At 29.9% G+C, this 23,206-nt stretch overlaps 1 protein-coding gene across 1 annotated transcript; it reads left to right on the top strand.

Moving 5' to 3' along the window:
- The first annotated feature begins 266 nt into the window (after positions 1 to 266).
- On the top strand, positions 267 to 4,214 carry LOC143237537 (uncharacterized). Its single transcript, XM_076476928.1, has one exon. The coding sequence runs from the start codon at positions 1,246 to 1,248 to the stop codon at positions 2,563 to 2,565; it is 1,320 nt and encodes a 439-aa protein (XP_076333043.1). The 5' UTR covers positions 267 to 1,245; the 3' UTR covers positions 2,566 to 4,214.
- Positions 4,215 to 23,206: the final 18,992 nt, after the last annotated feature.

The following is a 23,206-nucleotide window of genomic DNA, read 5'->3' on the forward strand; positions in this document are numbered from 1 at the left end:
GCTCAAGTTGGAGGATAGGACTACTATTTTATTTTGTTGTTGTTGACGTTTTATGAAGCAGAAAGAGGTGTGGTAAATCAGACTCATGTCCGGTACTAAGAGGGTGGTCAGATTCTCCCCTTTCAACAGCTGTACTCAAAAAAAAAAAAGTACGAAAAAAACAAAACAAATAAATAAATAAGCTTGAACCCCCTCTTGGGTGGGCTGATATAATAAGTTGCTAGTGGTTTATAAATAGGACCAAGTACTAACTGTCTAGTGATTGGACACAGCCGTTGGTTGTCATAGCGACAGCTATGTTAAAGTGATGTGTGTATGTGTGTGTGGGCCACACGGACAATACACCTTCTTGACAAGATGTTTGTTCTATGTTGCCTTATACACTCATCATGAAGTCAAATTTGGCCCACAGAAATAACAAACATATCCTACATTAAACAAAGTTTAGGGTTCTCTGTTTACCTATTACGAGATGATCGAGGGGGGCGGTCGGGGGAATCTAGAAAGCTACAGGGATGTAAGATCTCGTTAGTCATGCGAGCTAAATTTTTTGAGTCGCGGGAGAAGTTGGCTAGACGACTCTCGGCTGCTTACGTTCCTCGAGTGTTTGTCCAACCGCAGCTGATCGGGAGAACCTAATCAGCAGGCTGCGGTAGGATGTTTTTGTAACAAATCGCTTGTGAGAAAGGAAACGCGGAATCGTCGCGAAAACCGAGCGCTGTTTGAGTTTATTTTACCCAGGCTATTGTTGAATCAGAAAATACCTGAGGACTTATCCCCCCCTCTCTAACCTCTTCTCTGATGACACCCGGCGCAGAAGGGATAGTAATTTCACAGTCAACGGCTTCAACCGTTTAGACAAGCAAATTTGTTAGACCCGTGCACTTGTTCGTTTCTCACACCGTAGTGGAGATATATATAAACTTCGTGTCTTCGCATTCCATTTCTGATAACGTGATACGCAGTAACGTTCACGCACCACAAACTCTTGTGTCTGGCAGCGCCTAGTAGGTGCTGCATCTCACACAAGTGATAGAATCAACTGATAACGGTTCGAGTACTGTAACTGGGACAGTTGTGATCTAAGCCACTCGTTCGGTAGTGACTTTATATGGAGTATCTCGCGTCGGCCTTTTGTAAGACATAAATAACTGTGATAAAGGTTTATGATGTGAAAGGCGTAAAAACTAATAATTCCTTCGATAATAATCAGGGTTTTCAATCTCTGTCTGATCCTGACACATTATGTCGACAGCAAATAATTATTATCCTACTTTCGGAGATCCTTTATCTATCCTCTACTCGTCTTCGATACTTTATTCATCCGGTAGGACAATCCCGGGCAACAGCTCCGGTGTCCTCGGTGTTTCTTCGTACACCCCTGTAAACCGACCCGTCCCGAGTGCTGGTTCCGAAAGTCGCCTCGATCCACCACCGCAGAAGCCGCCCTATTCTTATATTGCGTTGATAGCAATGGCTATAAAGAATGCACCAGAACAGAAGATCACGCTTAATGGAATCTACAATTTCATTATAGACAGGTTTCCCTTCTATCATGACAACAAACAAGGATGGCAGAACAGCATCAGACATAACCTGAGTCTTAACGACTGTTTCGTCAAAGTCCCGAGAGAAAAGGGCAAACCTGGAAAGGGAAATTACTGGACTCTTAACTCCAGTTCTGAGGAAATGTTTGAAAACGGAAATTTCCGAAGGAGAAAGAGAAGAACCAGAGCACCTTATAAACTTAACACTGGTTCAGTGAAAAAGAACATGGCGTTAGCCGACAGAGGAAAACTGAAGAGGTCTCAATCACGTACCGAAACAAAAGAACCTACACCGTTGGAAACATATTTGGATGAAGACCGGAGCTCAGAAGAACTAGCAGGAGAAAGAAAGTGCAGTGGAAAGGATGCAATCGTGACTCCAGGTAAAAAAATGGAGATGGATATTTTAAATAGAGAGCCATTTGATGACTCTCCAGACGTACTTGGTAGAAATGGTCATATTTGTCCTCAAACTGAGCTTCAATTCATGAAGGTTCCCAATCAGATATTTAGCTCTGCTGCTACTAGGCTTAAAAAAAGTTCCTTCACCATTGACAGTATCATGGGCAGCAACTCTTCCACCACTTCACAGTCATGTGAAGAGAAGCATATTTATTTAAACAAAAGATCTACCATGTACTTAAGTGATCCAACCCTAACCAGATTCAAAATTGAAGGATCACCTGTTCAAACGAACGCTTCTGCCCTGGGGGAAGGTTCGCAACAACTATTTTCCCTCTCTTATCAACCACTTTTATACCCCTCAATGTCTTACATTGGAGCTCTACAGAGATATTCGTCCATGCCAACGACAGCCCAAGTGGGGATTTCGCCTTACCAATGTGCAGGAGTGTCCGCATCCCCATTAGTCTGGGGATGTCCACTTCCCAGGAATGTGAAGCAGAACTCTTCTTCTTCCATACCAATGTGGTTCCCTAATTTTTCTCCATCTTATCGGTGGAATAACCGCTCAGACCAACCAACGCCATTACTAACCCAAGAAAGTTTTCTCAGGTGACATCCGATATTGGATAATGAACGTTTGTAGATATGCATAGGATGTACAATTGAACTTATAGTGTATTGTTCTTGTGAGGTAGATAGTTATACATTTTTTAACTTTTCAATTAAATAAACACTAAACTTATATATATTTACGAAAAAAATGTTTTGTGGGTATTTGAAACTAATCAGTATGACGTGACCTAATATAATTAGTCAGTTATCCATATTTGCAGTCGCTGATCAGGGTTTCAAGTACTGATAGTAAATCATACTCTTTGGAAAATTTCGTGCCAAAATTTGGTGATGGCGGATAAAAAAAAAAAGTGTAAACAAACAAATAATGCGTGAATAATATTGTGTTAACTGATTTTAACAAATAAACCTAGCATTCTGAAAACTGTTTAATTTCCAAGTCTACGTTCAACGAAGGCCCAGTTAGTGGTACATTTTGATGTGTTATTGGGTTATCCAGTGTGTAGGTTTTTCTCGCAGTAACTACAAAACATGCTCATATCAACAGTGTGTTGGTTAACTGATTTTATATTTCAATATAAATACACAAGAGAGGAGGGGGAAGGAACTTGACATTGATATTTGTGTAAAAGTTAACTTTAGTTAATCCTTTTACGAAGGATTATAAATTATTGGAGATTTAATTTTTAAGAGCATCTATAAGCTTTGTTTCTAGGTCTCATATTTTGTTCAGAGATTCTGGGTTTGTACGTTATCAAGTACTGAATAAAGAGCAAACGTTTAGCCCATGCGAATAAGTGGATGGTACAGCCATTACGTCATTACTACAGATTGTTATTTCTAAGCTAAAAAGGAGAAAAGAATCTGAAGTGAGGCAGGATAGAAAGCGGTTAAAGGGTTTGCTTTAACGTTAAAAATGTTTTTTAAATTGTAATTTTCTTCTACGTAAATGTCGATCTAAAGCGTACGGTAACAACAGTAAAAGAACTCTGTAGAATATTAACTCATGGTCTCCACTGTGACGTGTTTTATACCCTCGCGCAACATTACATTTAATTTAAAAATATTTAGATTAAGAAAAAGGCTTACGAGTGCAGTATCGTATTTGTAAAACGTGTTTTTATTACATTTTGTTTTAGGCTTAATGAGCAGCGGTAATGTTTTAAGACAGTTTTTGAATATTATTTCATATATTGGATTATGTAGTTTGTATTCGAAGCACCTTGAGTATTGTGTGATTGGTTATTACAGTATAACCTACACTTACAGATTAGAAGAAGTAGTACTAGCTTTTATTGTGCTATTTTAAATGCGACATATTTTTAAACTTGCGACTTTTTTATTTGTTTTAAAACTATTATCCGTGTTCTTCCAAGTCAGAAAAATTATTATGAGCCGTTCTACTAAATAAGCCTAATTACGTCATGAAAATTACTTAAGTACATTATCTCATTATTTTGTGTTACACTAAACTGTATGTTATAAATGTTTACCGCTTCCCTTTACGTTTTATGTCCTGACGTGTATCACAAAATACTGTGCTGCTATTTTAAGATATATAATACACCACCGTACGTTTTTTGTTTTAAAGAGATATTAAATGAGATTGTTCGTTTTAATTTACATTTTGTATCGATTATGTGTACCCTAAAAGATCTTCAAAATAAACTGTGTTTTCAGTCCTAAAAATGAATGCTGCTCTGAGCTGTGATATGGAAAAATGCAGTTACTTAAGGAATTCATTTTTCCAAAAATATAGGAAAAAATATATATAAGCAACTGCTCTTTAGTCACTGCACGTTTTGCGTATAATACAGTAAGATATAAACCTTGTTTTGTTCTGTAAGTGCGTCCAACATACATTATTGATTGTGTGCGTCTAACCAGCCTAGCTCTTTTTATGTTCAAGATCAGCCTTTAAACACAAAGTACAGAGTCACGTGACTACTGAGGCGACTTCCCATTAGTTCGAGTGCAAGCATGAGTTTGAAAAACTGGTGTCATTCGACAAAAGTGTGTAAAACGTTTTTGTTGTTGTTGTTCATATTTACAACATCAGTTTCACACGACTACTCAGACAATCTTCTGTTTTCCAATTCCGAAAACAGTGACGTCCCACGGTGCCAATACTTTTATTTTATTAATTATAAGCTACTGTTTTAAATACCAGATTAAACTAACATACTAAGTTTTCGTACACAACTAAAGAGTGCTGAAATGTGAAACTACCTTCGAAAAATCGACTTCTGTAATAACAGTGTTCTGTTACTACAATTGTGGAAGATTACTATAAAATAACCTACAATACTCTGGTGGACCAAATAACACAATAATTATCAATGAGGACTTGCGAAAAGAAAATAGTTACATGCGCAACGATACATATTTATAATCAATGCATCATATAAAATATAAAGAGTAATCATGGCTTATTTAGCTTGCATTGTAATAGGTTACTACTACTACTACAAATAATAGAAACACTTCAGTCTCGCAGAACATTATATGCTACAAATGATTAAAGATGGAGCAGACGTGGTGGAGATATCCATATAATTTTCATTATGCCAGTTCCTGATAAAGGAGTATCACCACAGAGCTAGTATATAAGTATACGTCATAAAATCAGTTGTTTAACCTGAATGTTCAAGTTAGATTATGTTAACATTTTATTTTGGTGGTTTGATGTAGAAGTGTTTCAATAATCATGTTTTCGTGTCATATGCATGACTTATGGCAACTTGAAGTATTTCAACTAACCAATTGAATCTATTCTGGGTTTGAACTGGTAAAAGCAATCATCATACGTTTTCCTCCCATAAAGTCTTGCACGTAGGCTACAAACTGTTCGTAATTTTTTATAATATTCAACACTGTGTTTATTTCGTTACTTCTGTGTGAGGCCTGGGATGGTCAGGTGGTTAAGGCACTAGACTCGTAAGCTGCAGGTCCCAGGTTCGAATCCCCTCGCACTAAACATGCTCGCCATTTCAGGCGTGGGGGCGTTATAATGTGACGGTTAATCCCACTATTTGTTTGTAAAATAATAGTTCAAGAGTTGGCGGTGGGTGGTGATAACTAGCTGCCTTCCCTCTAGTCTTATACTGCTAAGATAGGGACAACTAGTAAAGAGAGCCTTCGTGTAGCTTTGCGCGAAATTAAAAAAACAAACAAACAAACGTTGTAAGTGATGCTCTTTGTCTGCGCCGATATGAGTTATACCAAAACGTACTCTGTTACGTATGTATAATGCAGTGTTGTATCGTTTATTATACACACACAAAAAAATGTATAGGGTTTCGTTTTTCGTAGTTTTAACAGAGACTGTTGTCTTGGATAGCTCTTGGTTAAAAACAAGTGCCTCTCATAAAATCAACGTCAAGTCAGCCTTTCTTATCATATCGAAGACTTGCTAAGTGTAAATACCAGTGCAAAGAGTGTTGTAATTAAAAGATTCGAAACCTCTTATTTAAGTAAACTTATACTGTGGTATAATTAAGCCAAATTGAAATGTTAAATCATCATTGCTAACATCACGTCAAAACGAAAGAAAACAAACATGTCTTTAAGATTGAATCTTACATTTAAAATATTGAAAAAGTCTTTTATGATATAGATGGTGTCATGACGTTAACCTAACGGGGTCGCTAGTCATTTATCAACAGCCCCGTCTATAATGTGAGGAATCCTTTAATGTTTTTTCTGAACCATCTTAACAAACAGTATTCCCTATTAATTTTACAGTATAAACAAAAGATAAATGTGAGCGACCTTTTAACGACACTAAATCATCAAAAAATCCACCATCTTGGACTGTTTGACAAAAGTGGGGCCCGGTATGGCCAAGCGTGTTAAGGCGTTCGACTCGTAATCCAAGGGTTGCCGTTCGAATCTCCATCGCACCAAACATACTCGCCCTCTTAGCCGTGGGGGCGTTATAATCTGACGGCTAGTCCCACTATTCGTTGGTAAAAGAGTAGCCCAAGAGTTGGCGATGGGTGGTGATGACTAGTTGCCTTCCCTCTAGTCTTACACTGCTAAATTAGGGACGACTAACACAGATAGCCCTCGAGTAGCTTTGCAAGAAATTCGAAACAAAGTCAACAAAAACAAACAAAGACAAAAGTGGGTATATAAATCTTGTGACTAATTTCCCCAACACCGTTGTCCCTTCAGTGTAATACAAAAACAAATCAGATCCCAATAGAGCAGACGACGAACACTGTCTACATAAAAACCCAAAACTATTAAAAAAACATGCCCACAAATGTTCTACTATATATACTAGAGTTTCTATCAAAAATCTGTCGAATTTGTGGCAAGCGCGAACTACGGACTCTATTACAAAATGGCAGGAAATTTAAACACATTTTAACAAAAATAAATTCTGTAGCCACCTAAGAGCAGAAACATGCAATATATGGAGTTAAATATAAACGTAGTAAAGAATATGGTGAAGGTCATTAAAGGTCAAAAACTTTAAGAGCACTGGCTAACACTTAGTCATAATCGGTCATCATGGAACATAGAATACTATTTTATGGCGTGAACCATTTTTCAAGTTGGCGAAGCAGGATTACAATTAGTTTCTAGTTAATAGATATTAGTACTAGGCCTAGACCAACTCTTGGGCTACTCTTTTTACAACGAATAGTGTGATTGCCCGTAATTTTATAACGCCGTGAACATATGTCATAAACATATTATAATTTTTAGACAGTAAGAAACAATATTCCAAAAGCCTCCACCACATCATAGCGGTATGTCTGTGGACCTACAAACTCACAAATATTGCCCCTCCCCCTTAGTCTGAGGACTTAGAACGCTAGGTGGGTAGAGCACAGATAGTCCATTGTGTAGCTTTGTACCTAATTACAAACAAACGAACTATTCCGATATCTTAATGTTTAACATGCAATTTTATTCAACCTTTACTAGTAGGCGTGATAAAACAACCTAAATCACGCAGGTATAAATAAACATATGCCAGGTATAAGCAGCGTTGAATTTTAGTTTTGAAAAACTTATCAGGTTTTACGTGTGGCCCTTTTTCACTGTGCCACAGACGCCTGGAAGATGTGGATCTAACCTAAATTATTGTATAGAAGGTTTAATGATTGAATTATTATTACAATAACTGTGTGCACGTGTAAACACTAGGCTTGAAAATAAGCTATCTACCGCAGTGTGTGTGTGTGTTTTCTTATAGCAAAGCCACATCAGGCTATCTGCTGAGCCCACCGAGAGAAATCGAACCCCTGATTTTAGTATTGCAAATCCGTAGACTTACCGCTGTACTAACGGGGGTCTACTCCAACGTTACATAAAAATTCAAACCAATTAAATGGCTCGAAATTTATAAATAATCAGATTACATTTAATTATCAGTTGCTACCTTTGTTCTTATAAATATCCCGGTGTACCGATTTCAAACTACTCTCTGTAAATGTCACCCCCCGGTAGTCTGAAATTGATTTAATCTTACCCCCCTTTGTTTTCAAAGTACCCCCTTCCCGATAGACTGATTTTAACGGTTTGTTAAGATGCTAGACGTTTTTATCGCACTCAGTATGTGTAAGTGAAATTAACACATTAATAATAATGTAAAAATTCGAAAATTTATCATGTTCTATATTTCATGCTATCAATCACTCATTTTTATTTCAGTGCGCATAAAAAAATATAAAAAATTAATATGTATAAATTACAATATATTGAATGAAGACAGTATGTAGACCTTGTGGTCTGGCGAGGACGAGCCCTTAAAATACCTTTTATCTTATATAAATCATCAATTTTAATAAAAGAAATAATAGGTCTTTTGCCTATTATTATGCACTTAGATACGCACTCGACACGCATTACAAATATTAAAAGCAATCATTATGTTTGCCATTTTGGCGTTAGGAGAGGGGGTAATTTGAAATCAAGGGGGATAATTTAAAATCGATTTCATGTTACTCCCCCGGTACTCTGGAAACGATTTCATATTACCGGGGGGTAACTTGAAAACGGGGGTAAGTTGAAATCGTTACACCGGCATGGCCGGGTATTTAGGGCGCTCGACTCATAATCTGAGGGTCGCAGGTTCGTATCCCCGTCACATCAAACGTTCGCACCCTTTCAGCTATGTAGGCGTTATAACGTGACGGACAATCTCACTATTCGTTGGTAAAGAGTAGCCCAAGATATGGCGGTGGGTGGTGATGACTAGTTGCCTTCCCTTTAGTCTTACCTTGTTAAATTAGGAACGGCTATCAAGGATAGCGTTAGTGTAGCTTTGAGCGACATTCAAAAAACAAACAAATCTCGCAGTTATATATTGGCTATATTTCGAATAAAACTTCACGAAGTTCTCTGGAGATGACGAAAACATTGCAAAAATATATTTATTCAAGTAACGGTAAATATTACTTATTAAATTATATAAGCATTTTCAATAATAATAATCATAATAAAATGTGTAACCAAATTAATTCATACGAGGTCACAAAACATTCCTCTCACTTAAAGATATGAGTAACAGTTAGTCTTTTAGCATAAATGGCAAGATGGTATATTCCGATTGGTCAGTGTCGGCATGACCAACTGGTTAAAGCGCTCGACTCGCAATCTGAGGGCCACGCAATCGAATCTCGGTCCCATCAAATATGCCCGCCTTTTCAGCTGTGGAGACATTTTAATGTGATGGTCAAGTCCATTATTCATTGGTAAAGAGTAGCCCAAGAGTTGGCGGTGGGCGATGAGGATTAATTGCCTTCCCTCCCTCCAGTCTTTCATTGCTAAATTAGGAACGGTTAGCGCAGATAGTTCTTGTGTGGCTCTCTGCGAAATTCAAAACAAACCAGACCACGCCCTTTGGTCATTAGTTCAAACTAATATCTTTAGCAGTTTAGTTATCCTGAGATTAGATTGACCACTACAGTAAGATAAACTTGTGTGTAGACAAAAATGTAATATAAGATAAAATTGTCGAGAAATAGGAGGTTTAATTTCAAAATATTTAGTGCGTTTAGGGTGACATAAATATGTTTGCGAAGATTTAATGACCTAATGTAATTAATTACCAAAGACCCATTTACCAGAGAATTTTTACACCAGACCCATGTAAAGTAATTAGTCTGTTTGTTTAGACGTGGGTCACTAAATATGAACTTTCTCTGAGGATGATAGCAAATCATAGATAAATAAACCTTACTTAATGAAGTCCAAACATATCCGCTGTCGAACACATGACCTGACCTTTATTTAATGACAAGATAAGTAAGTTGTCTATGTGAATAAAAAATAAGAAAGAAATAGTTCGTTGTGGATCAGGCTGTTTAATACTGCTGCAATTTATTTCACTTACAGTCTGTCGTCAACATAAAGTTTGTATAACGAAACTGGAAACCATTATATCAATAAATAGGGAGAAAAATTGTACATTTCGTACGAAATTTTGTTATTGTGGTGGTGGGGGTGTATACTAAGTGAATGTACAGGGTTTTTATATTTAAAACAATTAAAACAGCTAAGACACCTGTCTAGACTACTTATGCATGAGGTCAGGCACATAGAGTTTTAAAGAAATCTGATGGCCGTGCGGGGCGTTTCACTGACTGCGAGGTTAAGCCCAAGTGGGTCGAACTCACTGTTACAATACATGCCAAACATCGCTAGAACAAAATAATTTTGAGTCGAAAGTTCTGATCAAAATCGACAAACCGATTGACCTATCTAGTAGGAGAGATCAGATCCAGCGATCTAGTTTAGGTTTTAAAACTCAGTGATATCACTCCCAGGTCCCTACTAAACAGGTTGTCAGTATCGGTACTCTAAGTGCCTGTAAATAAATGAAGAAATTTAAACACAAACCTCAGCACATGAATATTTCGCGTTGCACTTCGTAGTACTGCTACCTTCTCCTAGATGATGACGTCATTCATACTTATCTACTCTTAGTTTACAGATTGCACAGTTTAATGAAGTCTAAAACATTTTCCACACACGTGAATATTTTAGTTCTTTAGATGACTTTAAAGTTCAATAGCTCAGCAGAGCTATGTTGGAGACAGGGGCGTCAGGCGTCCCAAGTTTGAGAGGGGGGCGTTACAAAATGTCAGTTTCTGTGAAAGATTTCTTGTCAGGTCGGATTAAGACACATTTGCAAAGTTAGGGGGAAAGCCTAACTGAATTTAGTGGGAGATGCGAGATTAACCTTCTCCCCCAAGTTTTTTTCTCGTATGTGTGTGAAATAATTGCCTTTCCACAACATCACATTTTCCCTAAGTTATACATAAGATGATATTGTGTTTATATTGACAGCATATTAATTTTAACAGAGATTTATCCAAATTGATTCCATCAAATTACGTTTCGCGTATTAAGAAGGAAGAAATTTTGAAGGAGTTGTAGAAAGGAAAAAAAAAAGAAAAGGCAAACCGATTAAATCAAATCCAGACCTGTGGACAAACGTTCATATTAATAAGAAGTTGTGCATATCTTTTACTGATGTTTGTTTGGATAGAATTAAGCACAAAGCTACACAATGGACTATCTGTGTTCTGCCCATCACGGGTATCGAAACCCGGTATTTAGCGGTGTGAATCCACAAACATATCACTGTGCCACTGGGGGTACGGTTAACGTCTCTTCGATTAACTCGACAACTAATTACAGTTTTTTTTAGCTCATAAGAATGTCACTATCGATATATATAATAATTTATATGTATTCGCATTACAGACGTTGGTACAACAGGTTTGTAGAACGTTTCTTATAATATAAACCACGCAAATGTTTAAAGAGATATTGTGGCTTCATCCTAGCCTGCTTCCAGTGGCTCTGTAGAAGGTTTGTGTGTTTGTTTTGAATTTCGTACAAAGCTACACGAGGGCTATCTGCGCTAGCCGTCCCTAATTTAGCAGTGTAAGACAAGAGGGAAAGCAGCTAGTTATTATCGCCTATCTCCAACTCTTGGGCTACTCTTTTACCAACGATTAGTGGTATTGATCGTCACATTACAACCCCCCCCCCCCACGGCTGTTTCGTGTGACAGAGATTCGAACCCGCGACGCTCGGAATACGAGTTGAGTGCCTTAACCACCTGGTCATGCCGAGCCTCGCAGTAGGTCTGAGGGTTTATAGCTCTAAAATCGTACTTTAATAGCCGTGGTGGGCGCAATACAGATAGCCCATTTTGCAGCTTTGGGCTTACGAAAAAAAAATAAAGTTCTACTAGCCTCTTCAGTTCAAAGCTGTAAAAAATGTTGAATTAAGGTTAACAATATATTTTTACTAATTTATAATACAGTAACTTGGATAAATTCCGTAGAAAATAGCAAACAGACACAGGTAATGTTTCACATGTTATGTTACCTTTAAATTTTGGAATCGATTCAACTTTTCATCTTAAGCCAGAAAAGTGTTCACGCTTAGATATACAGACTTTAACTTACCAATAACATCATTATAGTTATAATATTTACTAAGGTTAGATATACAGACTTTAACTTACCAATAACATCATTATAGTTATAATATTTACTAAGGATAGATATACAGACTTTAACTTACCAATAACATCATTATAGTTATAATAATTACTAAGGTTAGATATACAGACTTTAATTCACCAATAACATCATTATAGTTATAATATATACTAAGGTTAGATATACAGACTTTAACTTACCAATAACATCATTATAGTTATAATAATTACTAAGGTTAGATATACAGACTTTAACTCACCAATAACATCATTATAGTTATAATATATACTAAGGTTAGATATACAGACTTTAACTTACCAATAACATCATTATAGTTATAATATTTACTAAGGTTAGATATACAGACTTTAACTTACCAATAACATCATTATAGTTATAATATTTACTAAGGTTAGATATACAGACTTTAACTTACCAATAACATCATTATAGTTATAATAATTACTAAGGTTAGATATACAGACTTTAACTTACCAATAACATCATTATAGTTATAATATTTACTAAGGTTAGATATACAGACTTTAACTTACCAATAACATCATTATAGTTATAATATTTACTAAGGTTAGATATACAGACTTTAACTTACCAATAACATCATTATAGTTATAATATTTACTAAGGTTAGATATACAGACTTTAATTTACGAATAACATCATTATAGTTATAATATTTACTAATGTTAAATATACAGACTTTAACTTACCAATAACATCATTATAGTTATAATATTTACTAAGGTTAGATATACAGACTTTAATTTACCAATAACGTCATTATAGTTATAATATTTACAAAGGTTAGATACACAGACTTTAATTTACGAATAACATCATTACAGTTATAATATTTACTAAGGTTAGATATACAGACTTTAACTTACCAATAACATCATTATAGTTATAATATTTACTAAGGTTAGATATACAGACTTTAACTTACCAATAACATCATTATAGTTATAATATTTACTAAGGTTAGATATACAGACTTTAATTTACCAATAACATCATTATAGTTATAATATTTACTAAGGTTAGATATACAGACTTTAATTTACCAATAACATCATTATAGTTATAATATTTACTAAGGTTAGATATACAGACTTTAATTTACCAATAACATCATTATAGTTATAATATTTACAAAGGTTAGATATACAGACTTTAATTTATCAATAACATCATTATAGTTATAATATTTACTAAGGTTAGATACACAACTTTAACTTACCAATAACATCATTATAGTTATAATATTTACAAGGTTAGATATACAGACATTAACTTGCCAATAACATCATTATAGTTATAATATTTACAAAGGTTAGATATACAGACTGTAACTTACCAATAACACCATTATAGTTATAATATTTACAAAGGTTAGATATACAGACTTTAACTTACCAATAACATCATTATAGTTATAATATTTACTAGGGTTAGATATACAGACTTTAACTTACCAATAACATCATTATAGTTATAATATTTACTAATGTTAAATATACAGACTTTAACTTACCAATAACATCATTATAGTTATAATATTTACTAATGTTAAATATACAGACTTTAACTTACCAATAACATCATTATAGTTATAATATTTACAAAGGTTAGATATACAGACTTTAACTTACCAATAACATCATTATAGTTATAATATTTACAAAGGTTAGATATACAGACTTTAACATACCAATAACATCATTATAGTTATAATATTTACTAAGGTTAGATATACAGACTTTAACTTACCAATAACATCATTATAGTTATAATATTTACTAAGGTTAGATATACAGACTTTAACTTACCAATAACATCATTATAGTTATAATATATACTAAGTTTAGATATACAGACTTTAATTTACCAATAACGTCATTATAGTTATAATATTTACAAAGGTTAGATACACAGACTTTAATTTACGAATAACATCATTACAGTTATAATATTTACTAAGGTTAGATATACAGACTTTAACTTACCAATAACATCATTATAGTTATAATATTTACTAAGGTTAGATATACAGACTTTAACTTACCAATAACATCATTATAGTTATAATATTTACTAAGGTTAGATATACAGACTTTAATTTACCAATAACATCATTATAGTTATAATATTTACTAAGGTTAGATATACAGACTTTAATTTACCAATAACATCATTATAGTTATAATATTTACTAAGGTTAGATATACAGACTTTAATTTACCAATAACATCATTATAGTTATAATATTTACAAAGGTTAGATATACAGACTTTAATTTATCAATAACATCATTATAGTTATAATATTTACTAAGGTTAGATACACAACTTTAACTTACCAATAACATCATTATAGTTATAATATTTACAAAGGTTAGATATACAGACATTAACTTGCCAATAACATCATTATAGTTATAATATTTACAAAGGTTAGATATACAGACTGTAACTTACCAATAACACCATTATAGTTATAATATTTACAAAGGTTAGATATACAGACTTTAACTTACCAATAACATCATTATAGTTATAATATTTACTAGGGTTAGATATACAGACTTTAACTTACCAATAACATCATTATAGTTATAATATTTACTAATGTTAAATATACAGACTTTAACTTACCAATAACATCATTATAGTTATAATATTTACTAATGTTAAATATACAGACTTTAACTTACCAATAACATCATTATAGTTATAATATTTACAAAGGTTAGATATACAGACTTTAACTTACCAATAACATCATTATAGTTATAATATTTACAAAGGTTAGATATACAGACTTTAACATACCAATAACATCATTATAGTTATAATATTTACTAAGGTTAGATATACAGACTTTAACTTACCAATAACATCATTATAGTTATAATATTTACTAAGGTTAGATATACAGACTTTAACTTACCAATAACATCATTATAGTTATAATATATACTAAGTTTAGATATACAGACTTTAACTTACCAATAACATCATTATAGTTATAATATATACTAAGGTTAGATATACAGACTTTAACTTACCAATAACATCATTATAGTTATAATATTTACTAAGGTTAGATATACAGACTTTAACTTACCAATAACATCATTATAGTTATAATATTTACTAAGGTTAGAAATACAGACTTTAACTTACCAATAACATCATTACAGTTATAATATTTACCAAGGTTAGATATACAGACTTTAACTTACCAATAACATCATTACAGTTATAATATTTACTAATGTTAAATATACAGACTTTAACTTACCAATAACATCATTATAGTTATAATATTTACTAAGGTTAGATATACAGACTTTAACTTACCAATAACATCATTATAGTTATAATATTTACAAAGGTTAGATATACAGACTGTAACTTACCAATAACACCATTATAGTTATAATATTTACAAAGGTTAGATATACAGACTTTAACTTACCAATAACATCATTATAGTTATAATATTTACTAGGGTTAGATATACAGACTTTAACTTACCAATAACATCATTATAGTTCTAATATTTACTAATGTTAAATATACAGACTTTAACTTACCAATAACATCATTATAGTTATAATATTTACTAATGTTAAATATACAGACTTTAACTTACCAATAACATCATTATAGTTATAATATTTACAAAGGTTAGATATACAGACTTTAACTTACCAATAACATCATTATAGTTATAATATTTACAAAGGTTAGATATACAGACTTTAACATACCAATAACATCATTATAGTTATAATATTTACTAAGGTTAGATATACAGACTTTAACTTACCAATAACATCATTATAGTTATAATATTTACTAAGGTTAGATATACAGACTTTAACTTACCAATAACATCATTATAGTTATAATATATACTAAGGTTAGATATACAGACTTTAACTTACCAATAACATCATTATAGTTATAATATATACTAAGGTTAGATATACAGACTTTAACTTACCAATAACATCATTATAGTTATAATATTTACTAAGGTTAGATATACAGACTTTAACTTACCAATAACATCATTATAGTTATAATATTTACTAAGGTTAGAAATACAGACTTTAACTTACCAATAACATCATTACAGTTATAATATTTACCAAGGTTAGATATACAGACTTTAACTTACCAATAACATCATTACAGTTATAATATTTACTAATGTTAAATATACAGACTTTAACTTACCAATAACATCATTATAGTTATAATATTTACTAAGGTTAGATATACAGACTTTAATTTACCAATAACGTCATTATAGTTATAATATTTACAAGGTTAGATATACAGACTTTAATTTACGAATAACATCATTACAGTTATAATATTTACTAAGGTTAGATATACAGACTTTAACTTACCAATAACATCATTATAGTTATAATATTTACTAAGGTTAGATATACAGACTTTAATTTACCAATAACATCATTATAGTTATAATATTTACTAAGGTTAGATATACAGACTTTAATTTACCAATAACATCATTATAGTTATAATATTTACAAAGGTTAGATATACAGACTTTAATTTATCAATAACATCATTATAGTTATAATATTTACTAAGGTTAGATACACAACTTTAACTTACCAATAACATCATTATAGTTATAATATTTACTAAGGTTAGATACACAACTTTAACTTACCAATAGCATCATTATAGTTATAATATTTACTAAGGTTAGATACACAACTTTAACTTACCAATAGCATCATTATAGTTATAATATTTACAAAGGTTAGATATACAGACATTAACTTACCAGTAACATCATTATAGTTATAATATTTACAAAGGTTAGATATACAGACTGTAACTTACCAATAACACCATTATAGTTATAATATTTACTAAGGTTAGATATACAGACTTTAACTTACCAATAACATCATTATAGTTATAATATTTACTAAGGTTAGATATACAGACTTTAATTTACCAATAACATCATTATAGTTATAATATTTACTAAGGTTAGATATACAGACTTTAATTTACCAATAACATCATTATAGTTATAATATTTACAAAGGTTAGATATACAGACTTTAATTTATCAATAACATCATTATAGTTATAATATTTACTAAGGTTAGATACACAACTTTAACTTACCAATAACATCATTATAGTTATAATATATACTAAGGTTAGATATACAGACTTTAACTTACCAATAACATCATTATAGTTATAATATTTACTAAGGTTAGATATACAGACTTTAACTTACCAATAACATCATTATAGTTATAATATTTACTAAGGTTAGAAATACAGACTTTAACTTACCAATAACATCATTACAGTTATAATATTTACCAAGGTTAGATATACAGACTTTAACTTACCAATAACATCATTACAGTTATAATATTTACTAATGTTAAATATACAGACTTTAACTTACCAATAACATCATTATAGTTATAATATTTACTAAGGTTAGATATACAGACTTTAACTTACCAATAACATCATTATAGTTATAATATTTACAAAGGTTAGATATACAGACTGTAACTTACCAATAACACCATTATAGTTATAATATTTACAAAGGTTAGATATACAGACTTTAACTTACCAATAACATCATTATAGTTATAATATTTACTAGGGTTAAATATACAGACTTTAACTTACCAATAACATCATTATAGTTATAATATTTACTAATGTTAAATATACAGACTTTAACTTACCAATAACATCATTATAGTTATAATATTTACTAATGTTAAATATACAGACTTTAACTTACCAATAACATCATTATAGTTATAATATTTACAAAGGTTAGATATACAGACTGTAACTTACCAATAACACCATTATAGTTATAATATTTACAAAGGTTAGATATACAGACTTTAACTTACCAATAACATCATTATAGTTATAATATTTACCAAGGTTAGATATACAGACTTTAACTTACCAATAACATCATTACAGTTATAATATTTACTAATGTTAAATATACAGACTTTAACTTACCAATAACATCATTATAGTTATAATATTTACTAAGGTTAGATATACAGACTTTAACTTACCAATAACATCATTATAGTTATAATATATACTAAGGTTAGATATACAGACTTTAACTTACCAATAACATCATTATAGTTATAATATATACTAAGGTTAGATATACAGACTTTAACTTACCAATAACATCATTATAGTTATAATATTTACTAAGGTTAGATATACAGACTTTAACTTACCAATAACATCATTATAGTTATAATATTTACAAAGGTTAGAAATACAGACTTTAACTTACCAATAACATCATTACAGTTATAATATTTACCAAGGTTAGATATACAGACTTTAACTTACCAATAACATCATTACAGTTATAATATTTACTAATGTTAAATATACAGACTTTAACTTACCAATAACATCATTATAGTTATAATATTTACTAAGGTTAGATATACAGACTTTAATTTACCAATAACGTCATTATAGTTATAATATTTACAAAGGTTAGATATACAGACTTTAATTTACGAATAACATCATTACAGTTATAATATTTACTAAGGTTAGATATACAGACTTTAACTTACCAATAACATCATTATAGTTATAATATTTACTAAGGTTAGATATACAGACTTTAATTTACCAATAACATCATTATAGTTATAATATTTACTAAGGTTAGATATACAGACTTTAATTTACCAATAACATCATTATAGTTATAATATTTACAAAGGTTAGATATACAGACTTTAATTTATCAATGACATCATTATAGTTATAATATTTACTAAGGTTAGATACACAACTTTAACTTACCAATAACATCATTATAGTTATAATATTTACTAAGGTTAGATACACAACTTTAACTTACCAATAGCATCATTATAGTTATAATATTTACTAAGGTTAGATACACAACTTTAACTTACCAATAGCATCATTATAGTTATAATATTTACAAAGGTTAGATATACAGACTGTAACTTACCAATAACACCATTATAGTTATAATATTTACAAAGGTTAGATATACAGACTTTAACTTACCAATAACATCATTATAGTTATAATATTTACTAGGGTTAGATATACAGACTTTAACTTACCAATAACATCATTATAGTTATAATATTTACTAAGGTTAGATATACAGACTTTAACTTACCAATAACATCATTATAGTTATAATATTTACTAAGGATAGATATACAGACTTTAACTTACCAATAACATCATTATAGTTATAATAATTACTAAGGTTAGATATACAGACTTTAACATACCAATAACATCATTATAGTTATAATATTTACAAAGGTTAGATATACAGACTTTAACTTACCAATAACATCATTATAGTTATAATATTTACTAATGTTAAATATAGAGACTTTAACTTACCAATAACATCATTATAGTTATAATACTTACAAAGGTTAGATATACAGACTTTAACTTACCAATAACATCATTATAGTTATAATATTTACTAAGGTTAGATATACAGACTTTAACTTACCAATAACATCATTATAGTTATAATATTTACAAAGGTTAGATATACAACTTTAACTTACCAATAACATCATTACAGTTATAATATTTACTAATGTTAAATATACAGACTTTAACTTACCAATAACATCATTATAGTTATAATATTTACTAAGGTTAGATATACAGACTTTAATTTACCAATAACGTCATTATAGTTATAATATTTACAAAGGTTAGATATACAGACTTTAATTTACGAATAACATCATTACAGTTATAATATTTACTAAGGTTAGATATACAGACTTTAACTTACCAATAACATCATTATAGTTATAATATTTACTAAGGTTAGATATACAGACTTTAATTTACCAATAACATCATTATAGTTATAATATTTACTAAGGTTAAATATACAGACTTTAATTTACCAATAACATCATTATAGTTATAATATTTACAAAGGTTAGATATACAGACTTTAATTTATCAATAACATCATTATAGTTATAATATTTACTAAGGTTAGATACACAACTTTAACTTACCAATAACATCATTATAGTTATAATATTTACTAAGGTTAGATACACAACTTTAACTTACCAATAGCATCATTATAGTTATAATATTTACTAAGGTTAGATACACAACTTTAACTTACCAATAGCATCATTATAGTTATAATATTTACAAAGGTTAGATATACAGACATTAACTTACCAATAACATCATTATAGTTATAATATTTACAAAGGTTAGATATACAGACTGTAATTTACCAATAACACCATTATAGTTATAATATTTACAAAGGTTAGATATACAGACATTAACTTACCAATAACATCATTATAGTTATAATATTTACAAAGGTTAGATATACAGACTGTAACTTACCAATAACACCATTATAGTTATAATATTTACAAAGGTTAGATATACAGACTTTAACTTACCAATAACATCATTATAGTTATAATATTTACTAGGGTTAGATATACAGACTTTAACTTACCAATAACATCATTATAGTTATAATATTTACTAAGGTTAGATATACAGACTTTAACTTACCAATAACATCATTATAGTTATAATATTTACTAAGGATAGATATACAGACTTTAACTTACCAATAACATCATTATAGTTATAATAATTACTAAGGTTAGATATACAGACTTTAACATACCAATAACATCATTATAGTTATAATATTTACAAAGGTTAGATATACAGACTTTAACTTACCAATAACATCATTATAGTTATAATATTTACTAATGTTAAATATAGAGACTTTAACTTACCAATAACATCATTATAGTTATAATACTTACAAAGGTTAGATATACAGACTTTAACTTACCAATAACATCATTATAGTTATAATATTTACTAAGGTTAGATATACAGACTTTAACTTACCAATAACATCATTATAGTTATAATATTTACAAAGGTTAGATATACAACTTTAACTTACCAATAACATCATCATAGTTATAATATTTACAAAGGTTAGATATACAGACTTTAATTTATCAATAACATCATTATAGTTATAATATTTACAAAGGTTAGATATACAACTTTAACTTACCAATAACATCATCATAGTTATAATATTTACAAAGGTTAGATATACAGACTTTAATTTATCAATAACATCATTATAGTTATAATATTTACTAAGGTTAGATATACAACTTTAACTTACCAATAACATCATTATAGTTATAATATTTACTAAGGATAGATATACAGACTTTAACTTACCAATAACATCATTATAGTTATAATAATTACTAAGGTTAGATATACAGACTTTAACTTACCAATAACATCATTATAGTTATAATATTTACAAAGGTTAGATATACAACTTTAACTTACCAATAACATCATTATAGTTATAATATTTACAAAGGTTAGATATACAGACTTTAATTTATCAATAACATCATTATAGTTATAATATTTACTAAGGTTAGATATACAACTTTAACTTACCAATAACATCATTATAGTTATAATATTTACTAGGGTTAGATATACAGACTTTAATTTACCAATAACATCATTATAGTTATAATATTTACAAAGGTTAGATATACAGACTTTAACTTACCAATAACATCATTATAGTTATAATATTTACTAAGGTTAGATATACAGACTTTAACTTACCAATAACATCATTATAGTTATAATATTTACAAAGGTTAGATATACAGACTTTAATTTACCAATAACATCATTATAGTTATAATATTTACTAAGGTTAGATATACAGACTTTAACTTACCAATAACATCATTATAGTTATAATATTTACTAAGGTTAGATATACAGACTTTAACTTACCAATAACATCATTATAGTTATAATATTTACTAAGGTTAGAAATACAGACTTTAACTTACCAATAACATCATTACAGTTATAATATTTACCAAGGTTAGATATACAGACTTTAACTTACCAATAACATCATTACAGTTATAATATTTACTAATGTTAAATATACAGACTTTAACTTACCAATAACATCATTATAGTTATAATATTTACTAAGGTTAGATATACAGACTTTAATTTACCAATAACGTCATTATAGTTATAATATTTACAAAGGTTAGATATACAGACTTTAATTTACGAATAACATCATTACAGTTATAATATTTACTAAGGTTAGATATACAGACTTTAACTTACCAATAACATCATTATAGTTATAATATTTACTAAGGTTAGATATACAGACTTTAATTTACCAATAACATCATTATAGTTATAATATTTACTAAGGTTAGATATACAGACTTTAATTTACCAATAACATCATTATAGTTATAATATTTACAAAGGTTAGATATACAGACTTTAATTTATCAATAACATCATTATAGTTATAATATTTACTAAGGTTAGATACACAACTTTAACTTACCAATAACATCATTATAGTTATAATATTTACTAAGGTTAGATACACAACTTTAACTTACCAATAGCATCATTATAGTTATAATATTTACTAAGGTTAGATACACAACTTTAACTTACCAATAGCATCATTATAGTTATAATATTTACAAAGGTTAGATATACAGACTGTAACTTACCAATAACACCATTATAGTTATAATATTTACAAAGGTTAGATATACAGACTTTAACTTACCAATAACATCATTATAGTTATAATATTTACTAGGGTTAGATATACAGACTTTAACTTACCAATAACATCATTATAGTTATAATATTTACTAAGGTTAGATATACAGACTTTAACTTACCAATAACATCATTATAGTTATAATATTTACTAAGGATAGATATACAGACTTTAACTTACCAATAACATCATTATAGTTATAATAATTACTAAGGTTAGATATACAGACTTTAACATACCAATAACATCATTATAGTTATAATATTTACAAAGGTTAGATATACAGACTTTAACTTACCAATAACATCATTATAGTTATAATATTTACTAATGTTAAATATAGAGACTTTAACTTACCAATAACATCATTATAGTTATAATACTTACAAAGGTTAGATATACAGACTTTAA

Source organism: Tachypleus tridentatus, chromosome 13 (genome assembly GCF_004210375.1).
Source record: "Tachypleus tridentatus isolate NWPU-2018 chromosome 13, ASM421037v1, whole genome shotgun sequence".
NCBI lineage: Eukaryota > Metazoa > Arthropoda > Merostomata > Xiphosura > Limulidae > Tachypleus > Tachypleus tridentatus.